At 38.8% G+C, this 17,907-nt stretch overlaps 1 protein-coding gene across 2 annotated transcripts in view; it reads left to right on the top strand.

Annotated features, from left to right (window-relative positions):
* LOC136825815 (uncharacterized) overlaps positions 1–13,946 on the top strand; it is a 108,742-nt gene extending 94,796 nt beyond the window's left edge. For both annotated transcript variants that reach the window (XM_067082761.1, XM_067082760.1), the window contains exons 2-4: positions 10,595–11,293; positions 11,713–11,916; positions 13,302–13,946. In XM_067082761.1, coding sequence (XP_066938862.1) covers positions 10,595–11,293; positions 11,713–11,916; positions 13,302–13,859 — 1,461 coding nt within the window. In that variant the 3' untranslated portion in view covers positions 13,860–13,946. The remainder of the gene's footprint in view (positions 1–10,594; positions 11,294–11,712; positions 11,917–13,301) is intronic.
* Positions 13,947–17,907: the final 3,961 nt, after the last annotated feature.

Consider the following 17,907-nt stretch of genomic DNA (forward strand, 5'->3'; position numbering starts at 1 on the left):
TGTATAATCTAGAATTACCTACCAATGTTATTATTAATTTGATATCCCTTTGTATAAAAAATTGTAAATTCACTTTCAATGGTAATTTTTATGAACAAATATTTTGTATGGCTATGGAGAACCCTCTTTCGCCACGTTTGTCTAATATTTACATGGAATTCTTTGAGTCTAGACTTATTCCAAGGAATCTATTCTCTAAGGTGTTTTGGGTTAGATATGTAGAAGATTGTTTTTGAATTGTTAAAGAAAATGTAAATATTCCTGATTTCTTGCAAACCATTAATAATCTTGTACCATCCATAAAATTCACAATAGAATATGAAGAAAATAATTGTATACCATTATATACAGTATATATATATATATATATATATATATATATATATATATATATATATATATATATATATATATATATATATATATATATATATATATGTTAATTTCCATAATGGTCTCGTGGATGAAGTATATAATAAGTCCTCACGTTATAATAAAAGGAAATGATACCAATACTTTCAACTTTTATTCCAAAGTCATCTTCAGTGTACTAAACAGAGTTAAGAAAATAACATATACAAGAAAGCAATAGGGGGTCACAGATAACAAGAAAATATGTCAACAAGCTATTTAAGTATATAAAAAAAATTCTTCAAATAATCAAACACATACTTAGTGGAAATATGTAATTACTACAAATACCAGTACAAAATTATCTTTTGGTAAAAATCTAACAGCTTGCTGTACTCTTGCATCCTCAAGAATAAAACTTTTTTACAATTCGGCCATCTTAAAATGACCACCGCTCAAATTTATGTTACTATAAGAACTAATGAAGCTTCCTTCGACCAACAATCTGCCATGCAATGAAGAACTCTTAAAGGCAACTCTAGCTGGATTCCAATCTATTGGGTGTTCAAAGTCTCTTACTTGACAAGAAATGGCGCCATGCAATGAAGAACTCTTAAAGACAACTCTAGCTGAATTCCAATCTATTGGGTGTTCAGAGTCTCTTACTTGACAAGAAATGGCGCCATGCAATGAAGAACTTTTAAAGACAACTCTAGCTGAATTCCAATCTATTGGGTGTCCAAAGTCTCTTACTTGACAAGAAATGGCGCCATGCAATGAAGAACTCTTCAAGACAACTCTAGCTGAATTCCAATCTATTGGGTCTTCAAAGTCTCTTACTTGACAAGAAATGGCGCCATGCAATGAAGAACTCTTAAAGACAACTCTAGCTGAGTTCCAATCTATTGGGTGTTCAAAGTCTCTTACTTGACAAGAAATGGCGCCATGCAATGAAGAAATCTTTAAGACAACTCTAGCTGAATTCCAATCTATTGGGTGTTCAAAGTCTCTTACTTGGCAAGAAATGGCGCCATGCAATGAAGAACTCTTAAAGACAACTGTAGCTGAATTCTAATCTATTGGGTGTTCAAAGTCTCTTACTTGACAAGAAATGGCGCCATGCAATGAAGAACTTTTAAAGACAACTCTAGCTGAATTCCAATCTATTGGGTATTCAAAGTCTCTTACTTGACAAGAAATGGCGCCATGCAATGAAGAACTCTTAAAGACAACTCTAGCTGAATTCCAATGGCGCCATGCAATGAAGAACTCTTAAAGACAACTTGACAAGAAATGGCGCCATGCAATGAAGAAATCTTAAAGACAACTCTAGCTGAATTCCAATCTATTGGGTGTTCAAAGTCTCTTACTTGACTAGAAATGGAGCCATGCAATGAAGAACTCTTAAAGACAACTCTAGCTGAATTCCAATCTATTGGGTGTTCAAAGTCTCTTACTTGACAAGAAATGGCGCCATGCAATGAAGAACTCTTAAAGACAACTCTAGCTGAATTCCAATCTACTGGGTTTTCAAAGTCTCTTACTTGACAAGAAATGGCGCCATGCAATGAAGAACTCTTAAAGACAACTCTAGCTGAATTCCAATCTATTGGGTCTTCAAAGTCTCTTACTTGACAAGAAATGGCGTCATGCAATGAAGAACTTTTAAAGACAACTCTAGCTGAATTCCAATCTATTGGGTTTTCAAAGTCTCTTACTTGACAAGAAATGGCGACATGCAATGAAGAACTCTTAAAGACAACTCCAGCTGAATTCCAATCTATTGGGTTTTCAAAGTCTCTTACTTGACAAGAAATGGCGCCATGCAATGAAGAACTCTTAAAGACAACTCTAGCTGAATTCCAATCTATTGGGTGTTCAAATTGTCTTACTTGACAAGAAATGGCGCCATGCAATGAAGAACTCTTAGAGACAACTCTAGCTGAATTCCAATATATTGGGTGTTCAAAGTCTCTTACTTGACAAGAAATGGCGCCATGCAATGAAGAACTTTTAAAGATAGCTCTAGCAGAATTCCAATCTATTGGGTTTCCAAAGTCTCTTACTTGACAAGAAATGGCGCCATGCAATGAAGAACTCTTAAAGACAACTCTAGCTGAATTCCAATCTATTGGGTGTTCAAAGTCTGTCACTTGACAAGAAATGGCGCCATGCAATGAAGAACTCTTAAAGACAGCTCTAGCTGAATTCCAATCTATTGGGTGTTCAAAGTCTCTTACTTGACAAGAAATGGTGCCATGCAATGAAGAACTCTTAAAGACAACTCTAGATGAATTCCAATCTATTGGGTGTTCAAAGTCTCTTACTTGACAAGAAATGGTGCCATGCAATGAAGAACTCTTAAAGACAACTCTAGCTGAATTCCAATCTATTGGGTGTTCAAAGTCTTACTTGACAAGAAATGGCGCCATGCAATGAAGAACTTTTCAAGACAACTCTAGCAGAATTCCAATCTATTGGGTGTTCAAAGTCTCTTACTTGACAAGAAATGGTGCCATGCAATGAAGAACTCTTAAAGACAACTCTAGCTGAATTCCAATCTATTGGGTGTTCAAAGTCTCTTACTTGACAAAAAATGGCGCCATGCAATGAAGAACTCTTAAAGACAGCTCTAGCTGAATTTCAATCTATTGGGTGTTCAAAGTCTCTTACTTGACAAGAAATGGTGCCATGAAATGAAGAACTCTTAAAGACAACTCTAGCTGAATTCCAATCTATTGGGTGTTCAAAGTCACTACTTGACAAGAAATGGTGCCAAGAAATGGTGCCATGCAATGAAGAACTCTTAAAGACAACTCTAGCTGAATTCCAATCTATTGGGTGTTCAAAGTCTCTTACTTGACCAGAAATGGTGCCATGCAATGAAGAACTTTCAAAGACAGCTCTAGCTGAATTCCAATCTATTGGGTGTTCAAAGTCTCTTACTTGACAAGAAATGGTGCCATGCAATGAAGAACTCTTAAAGACAACTCTAGCTGAATTCCAATCTATTGGGTGTTCAAAGTCACTTACTTGACAAGAAATGGTGCCATGCAATGAAGAACTCTTAAAGACAACTCTAGCTGAATTCCAATCTATTGGGTGTTCAAAGTCTCTTACTTGACAAGAAATGGTGCCATGCAATGAAGAACTTTCAAAGACAGCTCTAGCTGAATTCCAATCTATTGGGTGTTCAAAGTCTCTTACTTGACAAGAAATGGTGCCATGCAATGAAGAACTTTCAAAGACAGCTCTAGCTGAATTCCAATCTATTGGGTGTTTAAAGTCTCTTACTTGACAAGAAATGGTACCATGCAATGAAGAACTTTCAAAGACAGCTCTAGCTGAATTCCAATCTATTGGGTGTTCAAAGTCACTTACTTGACAAGAAATGGTGCCATGCAATGAAGAACTCTTAAAGACAACTCTAGCTGAATTCCAATCTATTGGGTGTTCAAAGTCTCTTACTTGACAAGAAATGGTGCCATGCAATGAAGAACTTTCAAAGACAGCTCTAGCTGAATTCCAATCTATTGGGTGTTCAAAGTCTCTTACTTGACAAGAAATGGTGCCATGCAATGAAGAACTCTTAAAGACAACTCTAGCTGAATTCCAATCTATTGGGTGTTCAAAGTCTCTTACTTGACAAGAAATGGTGCCATGCAATGAAGAACTTTCAAAGACAGCTCTAGCTGAATTCCAATCTATTGGGTGTTCAAAGTCTCTTACTTGACAAGAAATGGTGCCATGCAATGAAGAACTCTTAAAGACAACTCTAGCTGAATTCCAATCTACTGGGTGTTCAAATTCTCTTACTTGACAAGAAATGGCGCCATGCAATGAATAACTCTTAAAGACAACTCTAGCTGAATTCCAATCTACTGGGTTTTCAAAGTCTCTTACTTGACAAGAAATGGCGCCATGCAATGAAGAACTCTTAAAGACAACTCTAGCTGAATTCCAATCTATTGCGTGTTCAAAGTCTCTTACTTGACAAGAAATGGCGCCATGCAATGAAGAACTCTTAAAGACAACTCTAGCTGAATTCCAATCTATTGGGTTTTCAAAGTCTCTTACTTGACAAGAAATGGCGCCATGCAATGAAGAACTCTTAAAGACAACTCCAGCTGAATTCCAATCTATTGGGTTTTCAAAGTCTCTTACTTGACAAGAAATGGCGCCATGCAATGAAGAACTCTCAAAGACAACTCTAGCTGAATTCCAATCTATTGGGTGTTCAAAGTCTCTTACTTGACAAGAAATGGCGCCATGCAATGAAGAACTCTTAAAGACAACTCTAGCTGAATTCCAATATATTGGGTGTTCAAAGTCTCTTTCTTGACAAGAAATGGCGCCATGCAATGAAGAACTTTTAAAGATAGCTCTAGCAGAATTCCAATCTATTGGGTTTCCAAAGTCTATTACTTGACAAGAAATGGCGCCATGCAATGAAGAACTCTTAAAGACAACTCTAGCTGAATTCCAATCTATTGGGTGTTCAAAGTCTCTCACTTGACAAGAAATGGCGCCATGCAATGAAGAACTGTTAAAGACAGCTCTAGCTGAATTCCAATCTATTGGGTGTTCAAAGTCTCTTACTTGACAAGAAATGGTGCCATGCAATGAAGAACTCTTAAAGACAACTCTAGCTGAATTCCAATCTATTGGGTGTTCAAAGTCTCTTACTTGACAAGAAATGGTGCCATGCAATGAAGAACTCTTAAAGACAACTCTAGCTGAATTCCAATCTATTGGGTGTTCAAAGTCTTACTTGACAAGAAATGGCGCCATGCAATGAAGAACTTTTCAAGACAACTCTAGCTGAATTCCAATCTATTGGGTTTTCAAAGTCTCTTACTTGACAAGAAATGGCGCCATGCAATGAAGAACTCTTAAAGACAACTCCAGCTGAATTCCAATCTATTGGGTGTTCAAAGTCTCTTACTTGACAAAAAATGGCGCCATGCAATGAAGAACTCTTAAAGACAGCTCTAGCTGAATTTCAATCTATTGGGTGTTCAAAGTCTCTTACTTGACAAGAAATGGTGCCATGCAATGAAGAACTCTTAAAGACAACTCTAGCTGAATTCCAATCTATTGGGTGTTCAAAGTCACTTACTTGACAAGAAATGGTGCCATGCAATGAAGAACTCTTAAAGACAACTCTAGCTGAATTCCAATCTATTGGGTGTTCAAAGTCTCTTACTTGACAAGAAATGGTGCCATGCAATGAAGAACTTTCAAAGACAGCTCTAGCTGAATTCCAATCTATTGGGTGTTCAAAGTCTCTTACTTGACAAGAAATGGTGCCATGCAATGAAGAACTCTTAAAGACAACTCTAGCTGAATTCCAATCTATTGGGTGTTCAAAGTCTCTTACTTGACAAGAAATGGTGCCATGCAATGAAGAACTCTTTAAAGACAACTCTAGCTGAATTCCAATCTATTGGGTGTTCAAAGTCACTTACTTGACAAGAAATGGTGCCATGCAATGAAGAACTCTTAAAGACAACTCTAGCTGAATTCCAATCTATTGGGTGTTCAAAGTCTCTTACTTGACAAGAAATGGTGCCATGCAATGAAGAACTTTCAAAGACAGCTCTAGCTGAATTCCAATCTATTGGGTGTTCAAAGTCTCTTACTTGACAAGAAATGGTGCCATGCAATGAAGAACTTTCAAAGACAGCTCTAGCTGAATTCCAATCTATTGGGTGTTCAAAGTCTCTTACTTGACAAGAAATGGTGCCATGCAATGAAGAACTTTCAAAGACAGCTCTAGCTGAATTCCAATCTATTGGGTGTTCAAAGTCACTTACTTGACAAGAAATGGTGCCATGCAATGAAGAACTCTTAAAGACAACTCTAGCTGAATTCCAATCTATTGGGTGTTCAAAGTCTCTTACTTGACAAGAAATAGTGCCATGCAATGAAGAACTTTCAAAGACAGCTCTAGCTGAATTCCAATCTATTGGGTGTTCAAAGTCCATTACTTGCCAAGAAATGGTGCCATGCAATGAAGAACTCTTAAAGACAACTCTAGCTGAGTTCCAATTTATTGGGTGTTCAAAGTCACTTACTTGACAAGAAATGGTGCCATGCAATGAAGAACTCTTAAAGACAACTCTAGCTGAATTCCAATCTATTGGGTGTTCAAAGTCTCTTACAGAAATTGACAAGAAATGGTGCCATGCAATGAAGAACTTTCAAAGACAGCTCTAGCTGAATTCCAATCTATTGGGTGTTCAAAGTCTCTTACTTGACAAGAAATGGTGCCATGCAATGAAGAACTTTCAAAGACAGCTCTAGCTGAATTCCAATCTATTGGGTGTTCAAAGTCTCTTACTTGACAAGAAATGGTGCCATGCAATGAAGAACTTTCAAAGACAGCTCTAGCTGAATTCCAATCTATTGGGTGTTCAAAGTCTCTTACTTGACAAGAAATGGTGCCATGCAATGAAGAACTTTCAAAGACAGCTCTAGCTGAATTCCAATCTATTGGGTGTTCAAAGTCTCTTACTTGACAAGAAATGGTGCCATGCAATGAAGAACTCTTAAAGACAACTCTAGCTGAATTCCAATCTATTGGGTGTTCAAAGTCTCTCACTTGACAAGAAATGGTGCCATGCAATGAAGAACTCTTAAAGACAACTCTAGCTGAATTCCAATCTATTGGGTGTTCAAAGTCTCTTACTTGACAAGAAATGGTGCCATGCAATGAAGAACTTTCAAAGACAGCTCTAGCTGAATTCCAATCTATTGGGTGTTCAAAGTCAATTCCTCCAGCTGAATCTCTTCCAATCTATTCAAAAGTCTCTTACTTGACAAGAAATGGTGCCATGCAATGAAGAACTTTCAAAGACAGCTCTAGCTGAATTCCAATCTATTGGGTGTTCAAAGTCTCTCACTTGACAAGAAATGGTGCCATGCAATGAAGAACTTTCAAAGACAGCTCTAGCTGAATTCCAATCTATTGGGTGTTCAAAGTCTCTTACTTGACAAGAAATGGTGCCATGCAATGAAGAACTCTTAAAGACAACTCTAGCTGAATTCCAATCTATTGGGTGTTCAAAGTCACTTACTTGACAAGAAATGGTGCCATGCAATGAAGAACTCTTAAAGACAACTCTAGCTGAATTCCAATCTATTGGGTGTTCAAAGTCTCTTACTTGACAAGAAATGGTGCCATGCAATGAAGAACTTTCAAAGACAGCTCTAGCTGAATTCCAATCTATTGGGTGTTCAAAGTCTCTTACTTGACAAGAAATGGTGCCATGCAATGAAGAACTTTCAAAGACAGCTCTAGCTGAATTCCAATCTATTGGGTGTTCAAAGTCTCTCACTTGACAAGAAATGGCCCTTGAGCTGATTGCAACCCATACATTATATTTATGCTGTGTGACTCCCTTACTTAGTCCCTTACCAGATTGTCCAAAATAAGGTACATACTAGTTGAGCATTTAATTTAGTACACCCCTCCTGCTGGTATTTCTGGTTTATTACAAAACAACGAATTCTTGATAGACGAAGTATTACTAAGAACATCATTTATTTTCAGAAATTTCAGGCTACGTATAATCGATAAAATTCACAATGGCATGACAAAACTAAAATATTTTCAATATCATAATTATTTGACTTTTAATTGACTATAAAATGTTTTTTTGGCACTTTGGAGGCAACTATCGATAAAATTCAAAGGATAACGTAATTCTTCTGCAATTGCATAAATGTTCTGAATTTCCTCTGCAAAAATTCAGGATCACAAATTCTCTACGCTCTTAAAAACATCCTTGAGAAGACTGATCGTTTTAACTTCGGTGATGGCTGCAAAAATTGTGAATGAAAGCATTCGCTGCTGTTGATTTCTGGTAGTTTAAATCTAAATCCGTTGTCGGTTCTCATAACGACTGTGTCAAGAAATGGTAAGGTTTTATTTTGTTTCGTTTTCAATTTAAACTTTATAGATGGAACCAGGCCATTCAAAATTTCTAAAAACTCATAGGGGTCACGACGTATCTGTACCATGTCAAAGTGAACGTAATGACATTTGGTAAGTTTCATGGAATTCCATTTATATATTTGAAAGAGTTGCAGATAAACAACTTCCCATTGCCAAACCCAAAGTCTGTCCATAAAAACAACCCTTACACATGAAAGTATTATCAACTATGCACAACTTTATCAACTTAATAAAAACATGATAGGAAATAGGAATAGCAATATCATTTATTTTTTCTTGTAGAAACTGTAGCAAATCGTCAATGGGCGCTTTTGTGAACACTGAACTGACATCAAAACTAATCAACCTACAATTTGTATCTTTACCTTTCAGCTCTGTGATAAGATTTTCAGTATTTTTGATATGTGCCACTGATATATTTCCTATAAGCGGATTTAACAAAGAGCCTAACCATTTTGAGAGATGATAAGAGGCTGAGCCTGTCGAACTGATAATGGGCCTGATTGGTTGACCTTCTTTATGAATCTTTACTGTGCCATGCATGTAAAGAAGAGTGGCATTAGCGGCAGAGAATCTTTTGGCCAGTTCATGGTGGGACTTTGACAAAGATTTCACAGTACTATTATAATGCTTATTAACTTTATCGGTGGGATCTCTCATTGGTTTTTCATACGTATCTTCAACGGATAAAAGTTGATTGGCCTTTTCAATATACGAATTCTTATTCAACATAACAATGCAATTTGACTTGTCAGCCGTAGTGATATGAATATCTTTATTAGCTCGTAAGCTTTTAAGTGTCATCTGAAAACTCTTCATTAGCTTACAAGCTAATAAAGATAAAAGTCTCGTTGTTCTAAAGTGATGCCATAGTCAGTTTGCCCCCTACATGCACAGTCTCACCATTGCAGATTATTCATAAATGGACAGAGAGGAACAGAAGCAAAGCGATGCGAGGCAGGACAGATGACAGCAGTGAGTGAACCACAGTAGATTCTTAACAGGATTTATGTGGGTTGTCTGTTCAACTGGACCTTTCCACAGGAACCACCGAGACAATCATGAACCACCCTGGAAGCATCATGAACTGTTGTACAATGAGAATGTTACTGCCTGCAGCTATATAAGTCTTGAGCCCATGTTAACTCGGTGGTGTACAAGACGTAAGGACAGTTGGGTGCTCAGCAGTTTCTACTGTCGATGGAAAACAGTCTCTGCCACTGACTGACAATGTGGAAGCTTTAGTTCTCCTCATGATAACATGAAAGTCTGGTCACAGCTTTGCTTTCTTCAAGCATTTTTATCGGCTTGCTTTGGGTTTGGCTTCCAGATAGGCTTCATCCCTCTTGGGGGAATGAAGCAGGGAATGGAGGTCATGACCTCCTCCTTGAGTTGGTGTCATGGAGTCAGAGGCCAATAAAATGGTTGTCTGACCTACCCTCAGGAAACTGGAGAACTTTATAGCTATTTATGTTGGTCTTTCAGGAACTGAGAATGCCTCATTTCTTGTCATGACTTTAGTTGTTTCATTGTTTTCAAAGATAAAAACTGTTTTTTGATAATTCTAAAGTGATTCTGACGAATTTGACATTTGCCTTTGACCCCATCATCTCTAACAATAATGAAGGTCAAATTGGATGTGGGTTTTAGTATGTGAAAAACCCAACCCAAGCTGGGATTTACCACCCTAGGTTCAGTTAGGTAGGTTAGGTTAGGTTAGATTACTGCGCAATCCTCTCATTCAAACATTGTTTTTCCCCTCAGGCAAAAAAAAAAAAAAACAGTTTCCCATTGTGGTCCTCCTATTACTGGTAGATAGAGGGCATTGTAACAGATCAGTCAAACATTTATCGCAGAAATCCCAAATTTGTCAAAATCACAAAGAATTAGTGAAAAATCTTTGTATAATTAGTTCCATAAATTTACAAAAAAGCATACCAACAAAGTGCCTGACTTTCTAGAGGCAGATTTAGCAATTAGAAATGTGCTCAGTCTAAAGAGCGAATGAATGAAGTATTCTGAAAAACCAAAAATACTCTGTAGTGAATTCTTGGGATTCCAAAAGATTTCGACTTTATTCCGTTGTCATCATTTTCATCACTGAAAATGCTGTACTTTAGATAACACTAGGTTTAGGTAATCAGTTTCAGATTTGGTAGGTCAGACCTGAGAGTGCTTGATACCAGCAATAGCTGTAGGGGTCACTTTTTTTTTAATGAAGATAATCTTTTGGAAAATCAAACTTGTGTATGCAGGGGTCACTGATTTTTTTTTTCTTTTCAGGAATTCAGTGACCTGGAGTGCAACATCTGCAGTAATGAGTACAATGAAGATCACTGCCCGAGGATTCTTCCTTGTTCCCACACGTTCTGTGGCCCTTGCATTGATGAGCTCATCTCAGCTGGAAAGGAAGAATGTCCTCTCTGCAGGAAAGGATTCACTGCCAATTCAGCAGAAGACGTGACAATTAACAGAAGCCTCCTAAATGTTACAAAGCAATTTTCATCCATGCATCTAGGATCAAAGACTGGACCCAGAGAAACAAAGAGATCCTTTTTAGAGTCTACTAAGGATTTCATCAAGAAATCTACTGAGCAGAGCATTGCTGACTTTCAGGCAACAGAGGTTGAGACGAGGAACCTCCTTACAAGCTTCAGTGAGATGAAAGTTGTCTTTCTTGGAGCTAATGAAGACATCGAGGGATTTCAGAAGACAATGGAGGAGCTGAAGCTTTCAAATGAGCACAAAGTTGGAGATATTGATCAATGTGCTGATCTCCTGGGGAATAAGTTGCAGCTTACGCTCCAAGGTGTAGAGAACATCAAGGTTTTCGAAGCTAAAGTGACATCTGTTGCTGACTTTGCCTCAAATGGACTTCTTCTCAATGAAACCGCAGCCATCCTGGATGGTTTCCATGGGAAGATAGTGGAACTGCAGGACCTTGTTCAGAAGACCAAATTGGACAGAGAAAACTTCCAGAAGGTTTGTGTTCTCTCTCTCTCTCTCTCTCTCTCTCTCTCTCTCTCTCTCTCTCTCTCTTCTCTCTTTCTATTCCCTGATTCCTAATTATCTAACGATTCACTCAAGAAAGGGATAATTGCTTTCTTGTTTTCTCTCTTTTGCTTAAATTATGATGTGAGACATGTACAAGAAATTGTTGACAGAGTACTCAAATAAAATGGAAGTTTGGATCAAATCTGGCCTTACCAGTGAATTGATTCTAATATTTCAGTTTGATTTATAAAGGTTTTGAGTTCAAGAGTTCTTTCTAGCCTTATGAATATTTATGACTTCATCCATATTGATAAGCCCATTCACCATAATTATCTCTGTAATCTCTTTCTCTTATTTACCTGATATTCTTCGCAATACACTTTTTCTTCTTGGATTTGTCCTTACAGGAAATTCTCAAGATGAGAGCAAGGTTCAGGAATCTATCAGTCAATATAGAGGAGAGGATTCAAGCAGACTCTCATGGGATCTTTGCTGTGATGACCTTCAAAGGGAAACTGAGGGTGGCTCCAGTCCAGGTTGAGTCCAACAACCAACTATATGTGAATCATCTTCAGGAAGGGGTTCTCCCACCAAGGTGCTATGCTATAGAGGTAAACTTATTCTTTTGAGGATATGAGGATTCCTTTCTGTCTCTCATAATCCTTTAGGAATCATTATTCAAGTTCACTATTGTCTTAGGAATTTTTTAATTTGAAATGAACACCATGCACAGTTCTTAATATGGAATGAGAGTCCAGCACTGACTGACCCAGGTCACATTTTATGGAGAAAAGAGAAGATACTGCAACTTGGGGTTTTGAATGTGCATGGATGTGGTGCAGAGGGTAAGGGAGGAATAACAACAGCTGATTTGTTTAAGGAGAGAAAGAAAGCAGAATGTTTTGGCACCGAGTGAGAGAGACAATTTGTTAAAGGGGAGAAAGATAGCAGAATATATTGCCACTGAGTGCGAGAGAGACAAAGGTGAAAGGGCAGTGTGTGCAAACATGGAAAGGACTATAGCAGACATTGGTGCAAAATTGTAGATAAGAAAATTACTCTTGAATAGATTGTGTGGAATAACTCATGTTTACAGATGATACAGTAGTGATGATGAGGGATGGTGAAGAAAAACTGTAGGAACCAGTGAAAGAACCTGGAAGTGTTTCCAAGAAGAGAAAGCTGAGAATAGATGGATCTTGGGAGAATGGGTGTTCTGGTTGGGTATTTTGGAGTAGATATATTGGATTTTGGCAGGATGAGGGAACAGGTGAGTCTCAGAATAGGTGAAGCAAGGAAGGAAGGAAGGAAGGAAGGAAGGGAGGAAGGAAGGAAGGCAACAAGAAGTGTGCAAAAGATATGGAGGAAGTTTATTATACCCTCTATAGAAGCCGATATGGGAATGTATGAAGTCACTGTTGAGCCAACTCTCCTTTATGGAAGTGAAGAGTTGATGCTGAATATGAATAAAAGAGAAAGATGGAAACTGTAGAGATGAGATGTCTTGTAATATGGATGGATCTTTGTGTTTTGAGATGGTTTAGCCATGTTGAGAGAATGCAGGAGGATGAAAGGTTTTGTGAAAAGAGTCAAGAAGAAGAAGAAGAAGAAGAAGAAAAAGAAGAAGAAGAAGGAGAATATGGAAGAATGAGGAGCTGAAGACAGATAGAGTTGAGTGGTGCAGTGTTTGTTAGGTTTTAGTTGCATTACTGATGAACCTTTGGTGTAGGAAGAGGATAATAAAGCGCTAATAATAATATTGTGGAAGTTTCCTGCACAGGGGTTTCATCCACAATAGACTTTTTTTACTTTAATTCTTTGTCATTTGGTATTTTAATTAACCTCTTCTTCTTTTTCCTTTGCTTTTCTTCTTCATATTCTATCGAAAATGCTGTTGAGACGACCATTAATAGTATTAAAAATAAGGATAATAATTGTTAATATTATTTTCTTAAATTAGTTTTCTAACGAATATCCTGACCCTTTCCTTTGACAGCTTGAGCCCTTGATGCAAGGGTCTCCCCCTTCTCCTTCATCCCCTCCAAAGGCGTTCCTGGATCTGGCGCATGAATCCACCCAACTGGGGAGGGTCATCATCAGGGTCACTGAGAATGGCATTTTGGCTCTCAACTTCCTGTACATGTGTGCAGGAGGGATGGGACCCTCTTACGCCAACTCGCAGGTCTTGCGTGTGAATAGGAAGGCTGAGGAAGGTGAAAACGTCCTCATGGGTGCATATGTGTCCCATGGAGGAGAAGGGGGAGGAGGAGGAGACAAATCAACTCGAGCGGTGTTGTCATCAAGGGAGGAATGGCAGAGGGAGAGTCAGACGAAGACCTGTAAATTGACGACAATGAAAGCGGGAGAAGTGAGGGGAATCATCCCGTATGAAGAAGCCTCACAGTTTTGGATCGTCACCAGAGATCATCCCAGATGGCGAGGAGGATATTGCTTTGGTGAGGTGCAGGAAGGACTGGATGTCCTGATAGATGCCATCTTGAAGTATCCAGACATTACAAAGATCATGGTGGCCCAGTGTGGCCTCATTCTGTGATTTTTCCCTCCAGGTGAAGAAGCAAATTTTGAATTTGATTTTAACTCTCATAATAATTCTTAAATAAAGATGTTCTGAGTGCTGTTATACGAGTTTCATTTTATCACCTTATTATTATTATTATTATTATTATTGTTATTATTATTATTATGCTATATTGTTTCTGAAAGAAGCAGACATTCTATGAATGTCAGAAGCACAACAGACACAAAAAATAATTTCATTGACCTTGACCTTTTTCTTGAGCCCACCTGAAGAAGACAGACGCTGCTACTCATTCACATGTGGGTGGACTGGTGGGTGGTAGGTAGGTAGGGAGCGATGATTCCTGGTCTTAGCAAAGTGAGCCAAGTGCAGTAACACCACTCAGCCATTTCTTCTTCTTCTTCTTCTTCTTCTTCTTCTTCTTCTTCTTCTTCTTCTTCTTCTTCTTCTTCACCCACTTTGGCTGACTGCACCTTCCAAAGGTGGGCCTTAAGTAATAAGTGTCTGTCTGTTTGAGTAGAAAACACTTGTTGAAATATAATAATATGAAAAAGAAGGCTGTGGTCAAAACTTCCCATTTTTAGAGATTTTCCTAAATTGACTTAAAAATGCTACTGATAAAAACCATATTTCACTTTTCGTTAATGTTCTTCTAAGTCATTCTCTGGAAGAATAATAAATAGGTCATTGAATACAGCCATAAGGACAGTCAACAGACTTCTTTCAGATTTCTTCAACAGAAGAAGAAGAAGAAGAAGAAGAAGAAGAAGAAGAAGAAGAAGAAGAAGAAGAAGAAGAAGAAGAAGAAGAAGAAGAGGAGGAAGAAGAAGAGTTCTGTCTCAAAGGATGGACTCACAATCCACAGGAAACCTTCCTTCCTTCCTTCCTTCTTTCCTTCCTTCCATCCTTCCTTCATTCAGGTTGTTATGGATGAAGGAGGAAGTGTCCCAAAACAAAATATCCTTTTGTGTCTTATCCCAGGAGATATTTCATTCTTGCCAGGTAACAATCCTAGAAACTGCCTCTGGATAAGAAGAGGCAGATTGATCACTTGGGACAAGCAGTGGCATGGAGGAGGAGGAGGAGAAGGCCCTCTATGTGAGAGAGAAGGACATTTCCTCACGAGAAGAAGGAGGCAAAATTAAAGAAAGTCAAGAAGACTCTTGCAATTGTTAAGTATCATTCAATCAATCATTCAGGAAGGAAGGAAGGAATAACACTTCTCAACCCACAAGACCAAGCGACAATGAGGAATTTGGCACATTCCGACACCCTTGCCTTTCCAAGAGCAACTAATACCTCGTCAAGAGGGGGGACTTGGTGCCCTGTGGGTTTCCAAGGTAAGTCTTCTCTCTTTCTTTCTTTCTTTCATAGATCAGTCATTTCATTCATCTCGATCCTCCCCTTCATCCTTTATCCTAATCCTCCCCACTCATCCTCCATCCTCTTCGTCATCTTCATCCTTCATCCTCATCCTCCCTCCTCATCTTCGTCCACCCCTTCATACTACATCCTTATACTCCCCTTTCATCCTCCATCCTTCCCTTTATCCTCCACCATCTCCTTTATCCTCCATCCTCCCCTTTCATCCTCCATGTGTGGTTTTATTTATGTGTCTGTTAGCAATGGCAATCTACTCCATGTTCTAAAGGTGCTAAGATCTAGACCTCAGATTCCCAGAAGCAGCCTTGCAATCAAGTCCTTCTTCTCTCCGACCCCCCCCCCTTTTCTTCTTCTTCTTCTTTTTCTTCTTCTTCTTCCCTTTGATGGCAGCAACCACCTAACTGCCCAACACCCAGCTGCATGCGCCTGGACCATCTCTGTCTGTATAGTGGAGCAGGATAATGGGAAAAAAGTGCAAATGGTGATACAAGCAACAGATTTGGCATGAGAACTCTTATTATCCCCATAAATCAAAATCAACCTCCAGCCACCTCAATATTTGGCTGTTTCTAAGATGGCTGACACTTTTCCAAAATGGTGGCAAATTTGCTGTATGTTTCAAATATTTTCATTTCATAAGCCTATAAAAGTTGCATACTGTCCATATAGTGATTGAGAATTTGTATTTTGGCATTCTTACTATCATGAAGAGATAAAGTGAACCCACATTTCCAATATGGCCACCATATGAACACCATATTTCCAAAACGGCCGCCAAAGATAAAAAAAAAGTATGTATCTCCTGAGAGATTTGTAGCTCTTGCACCTGCCATGGCTTTGCTTTCTGCAGCCACACTTATTCAGTTCTTGGCAAGATTTTGCTACTATTGGCAAATCTGTCCAATAAAGAAACCAGGTGCCATCAATCTGTTGCCATCCCCAGTGTCTTGGACTGGCCAAAACTGGATGACACACTAAAGACTGGCACCAAATGTGCCCTGCTTGAAAGGCAGCTCTCTTGCAATGCTCTCTAAGAGCAGCCCTTGTAGGGGTAATGCAATTGTAAGCTCTTTTCTTTCTTGCAAAGAGATCAAGTCTAGCCTCATTTACATTTTTATACGAACTGCTTCTGTCGTACATTAGCATCATGAACTCTTCAATAATTTGCAGGTCTTCATCTTCTACAGCTGCTGGTGTTGAACTTAGTTTGGTGAAGGTGGGTGTGGCACGCTGAAACACAGTCCATGTTCGTCATGCAGACTTCTTCCCCTTTCCAAGAAAGGCAGGCACTGTGTCACACCCACTAAATGCATGGAAAAAGGGAAGGACTGAGGCTTTTGGTCCCATGGCTGCTGCAATTTCGTGGATAGGTATCCACCACGTGTATTTTCCTCTACCAAATTTAATCCATAGTTTGTCCAAACCAGTGTTTCCTATGCTAGATACTGCTATGATGACAACGTCAGTGTATGTACTACATATGATTGCACTTGAGATATCTTCATGCTTTGCAGCATATGCAGCATGTAAAAGGACTCTAGTGTCTGCCTCTTCGTGAGTGCAGCCTTGTAGGTCAGCAATGTCTTGTTCAGCCTTGCTACAAAGTGCAGCATCCCCTTTAGTGACAATTATGCATGATGTATCATCTGTTTGAGATGAAATGATTGTGTCTGCCGAATATGCAAATAGTTCAGTTTTGTTGTGGTCATTCCTGAAGAAGCTGGCCCAATTGCCAGGAGTTTACGCTGTGCTAATTACTCTCCGGCGAACTCCTATGCCTCTTTTTTGTCTTGTTTCTACTTTCATACTGTCTGTCCTATAAAATCAAATACAATGTGTGTTTGCTTGTAATTCTGTATGTGCTTCTGAATCTTGGATAAGACTTCCTCTTTAGCACAAGACTCAAATGTAGACCCCTTGGTTGGTCTCAGAGCATTTAGAAGAGCTGCACCATCCATTATGATAACATCAGCGGTAGGCTCTTTGTCAGGGATGTCTGATGCATGCTGTTCTAGTAGAGGCAGCAGCTGTGACTTGGTGCCCTGATGCATCTGTCCATTCTGTGCCAGTGATAGTGGGGAATTATGATTTTCAGGTTGAAAGAATTCATTTAAATCACACTGTCTGTTCTGGCAAGATATGAAGAGGCGTGAGAATAGATGACAATCATCCTTTATGGTTTGCAGTGACTGTTTGCCCTTGGATTCTGTAGTAGACATCTTGTGACTGAACAATAGAATTTTGTTCACGTGTACTGATTCATAGAATTTGCTGGGTGTCTTGAGCCTCTCAATAGAGTTTGTGAATTGTATCTGTCCAAGGCCCTTCATAGATCTCAAGGATTCACTAACTTTGCTATCCATAATTTCATGACTGTCTAGCACAATCAGATCCACTGAATCTTCCTCAAAAGGGTTGCCCATTTCTTTAATTACTTTTGCCAGATTTTCAACCATTTGAAGAAACCTTTTCTGCACAGTTTCAGTTTCATCATGATGCTTACCCTCAGATTTTGGATCAGCATCACTTCCAGTCTCAAACTCAATGATCAGGCGGCTTACTTCAGGACCAGCCAGTGTCCACCTTCTGAGAGCATCTTCATCTTCAAATAGGCCAACAGCTCCCCTATCTCCTTTCACATGAGCATTATTCTGCCTGTGTGCTTGGTCTATAGCCATTG

Source organism: Macrobrachium rosenbergii, chromosome 39 (assembly GCF_040412425.1).
Source record: "Macrobrachium rosenbergii isolate ZJJX-2024 chromosome 39, ASM4041242v1, whole genome shotgun sequence".
Classification (NCBI taxonomy): Eukaryota; Metazoa; Arthropoda; class Malacostraca; order Decapoda; family Palaemonidae; genus Macrobrachium; species Macrobrachium rosenbergii.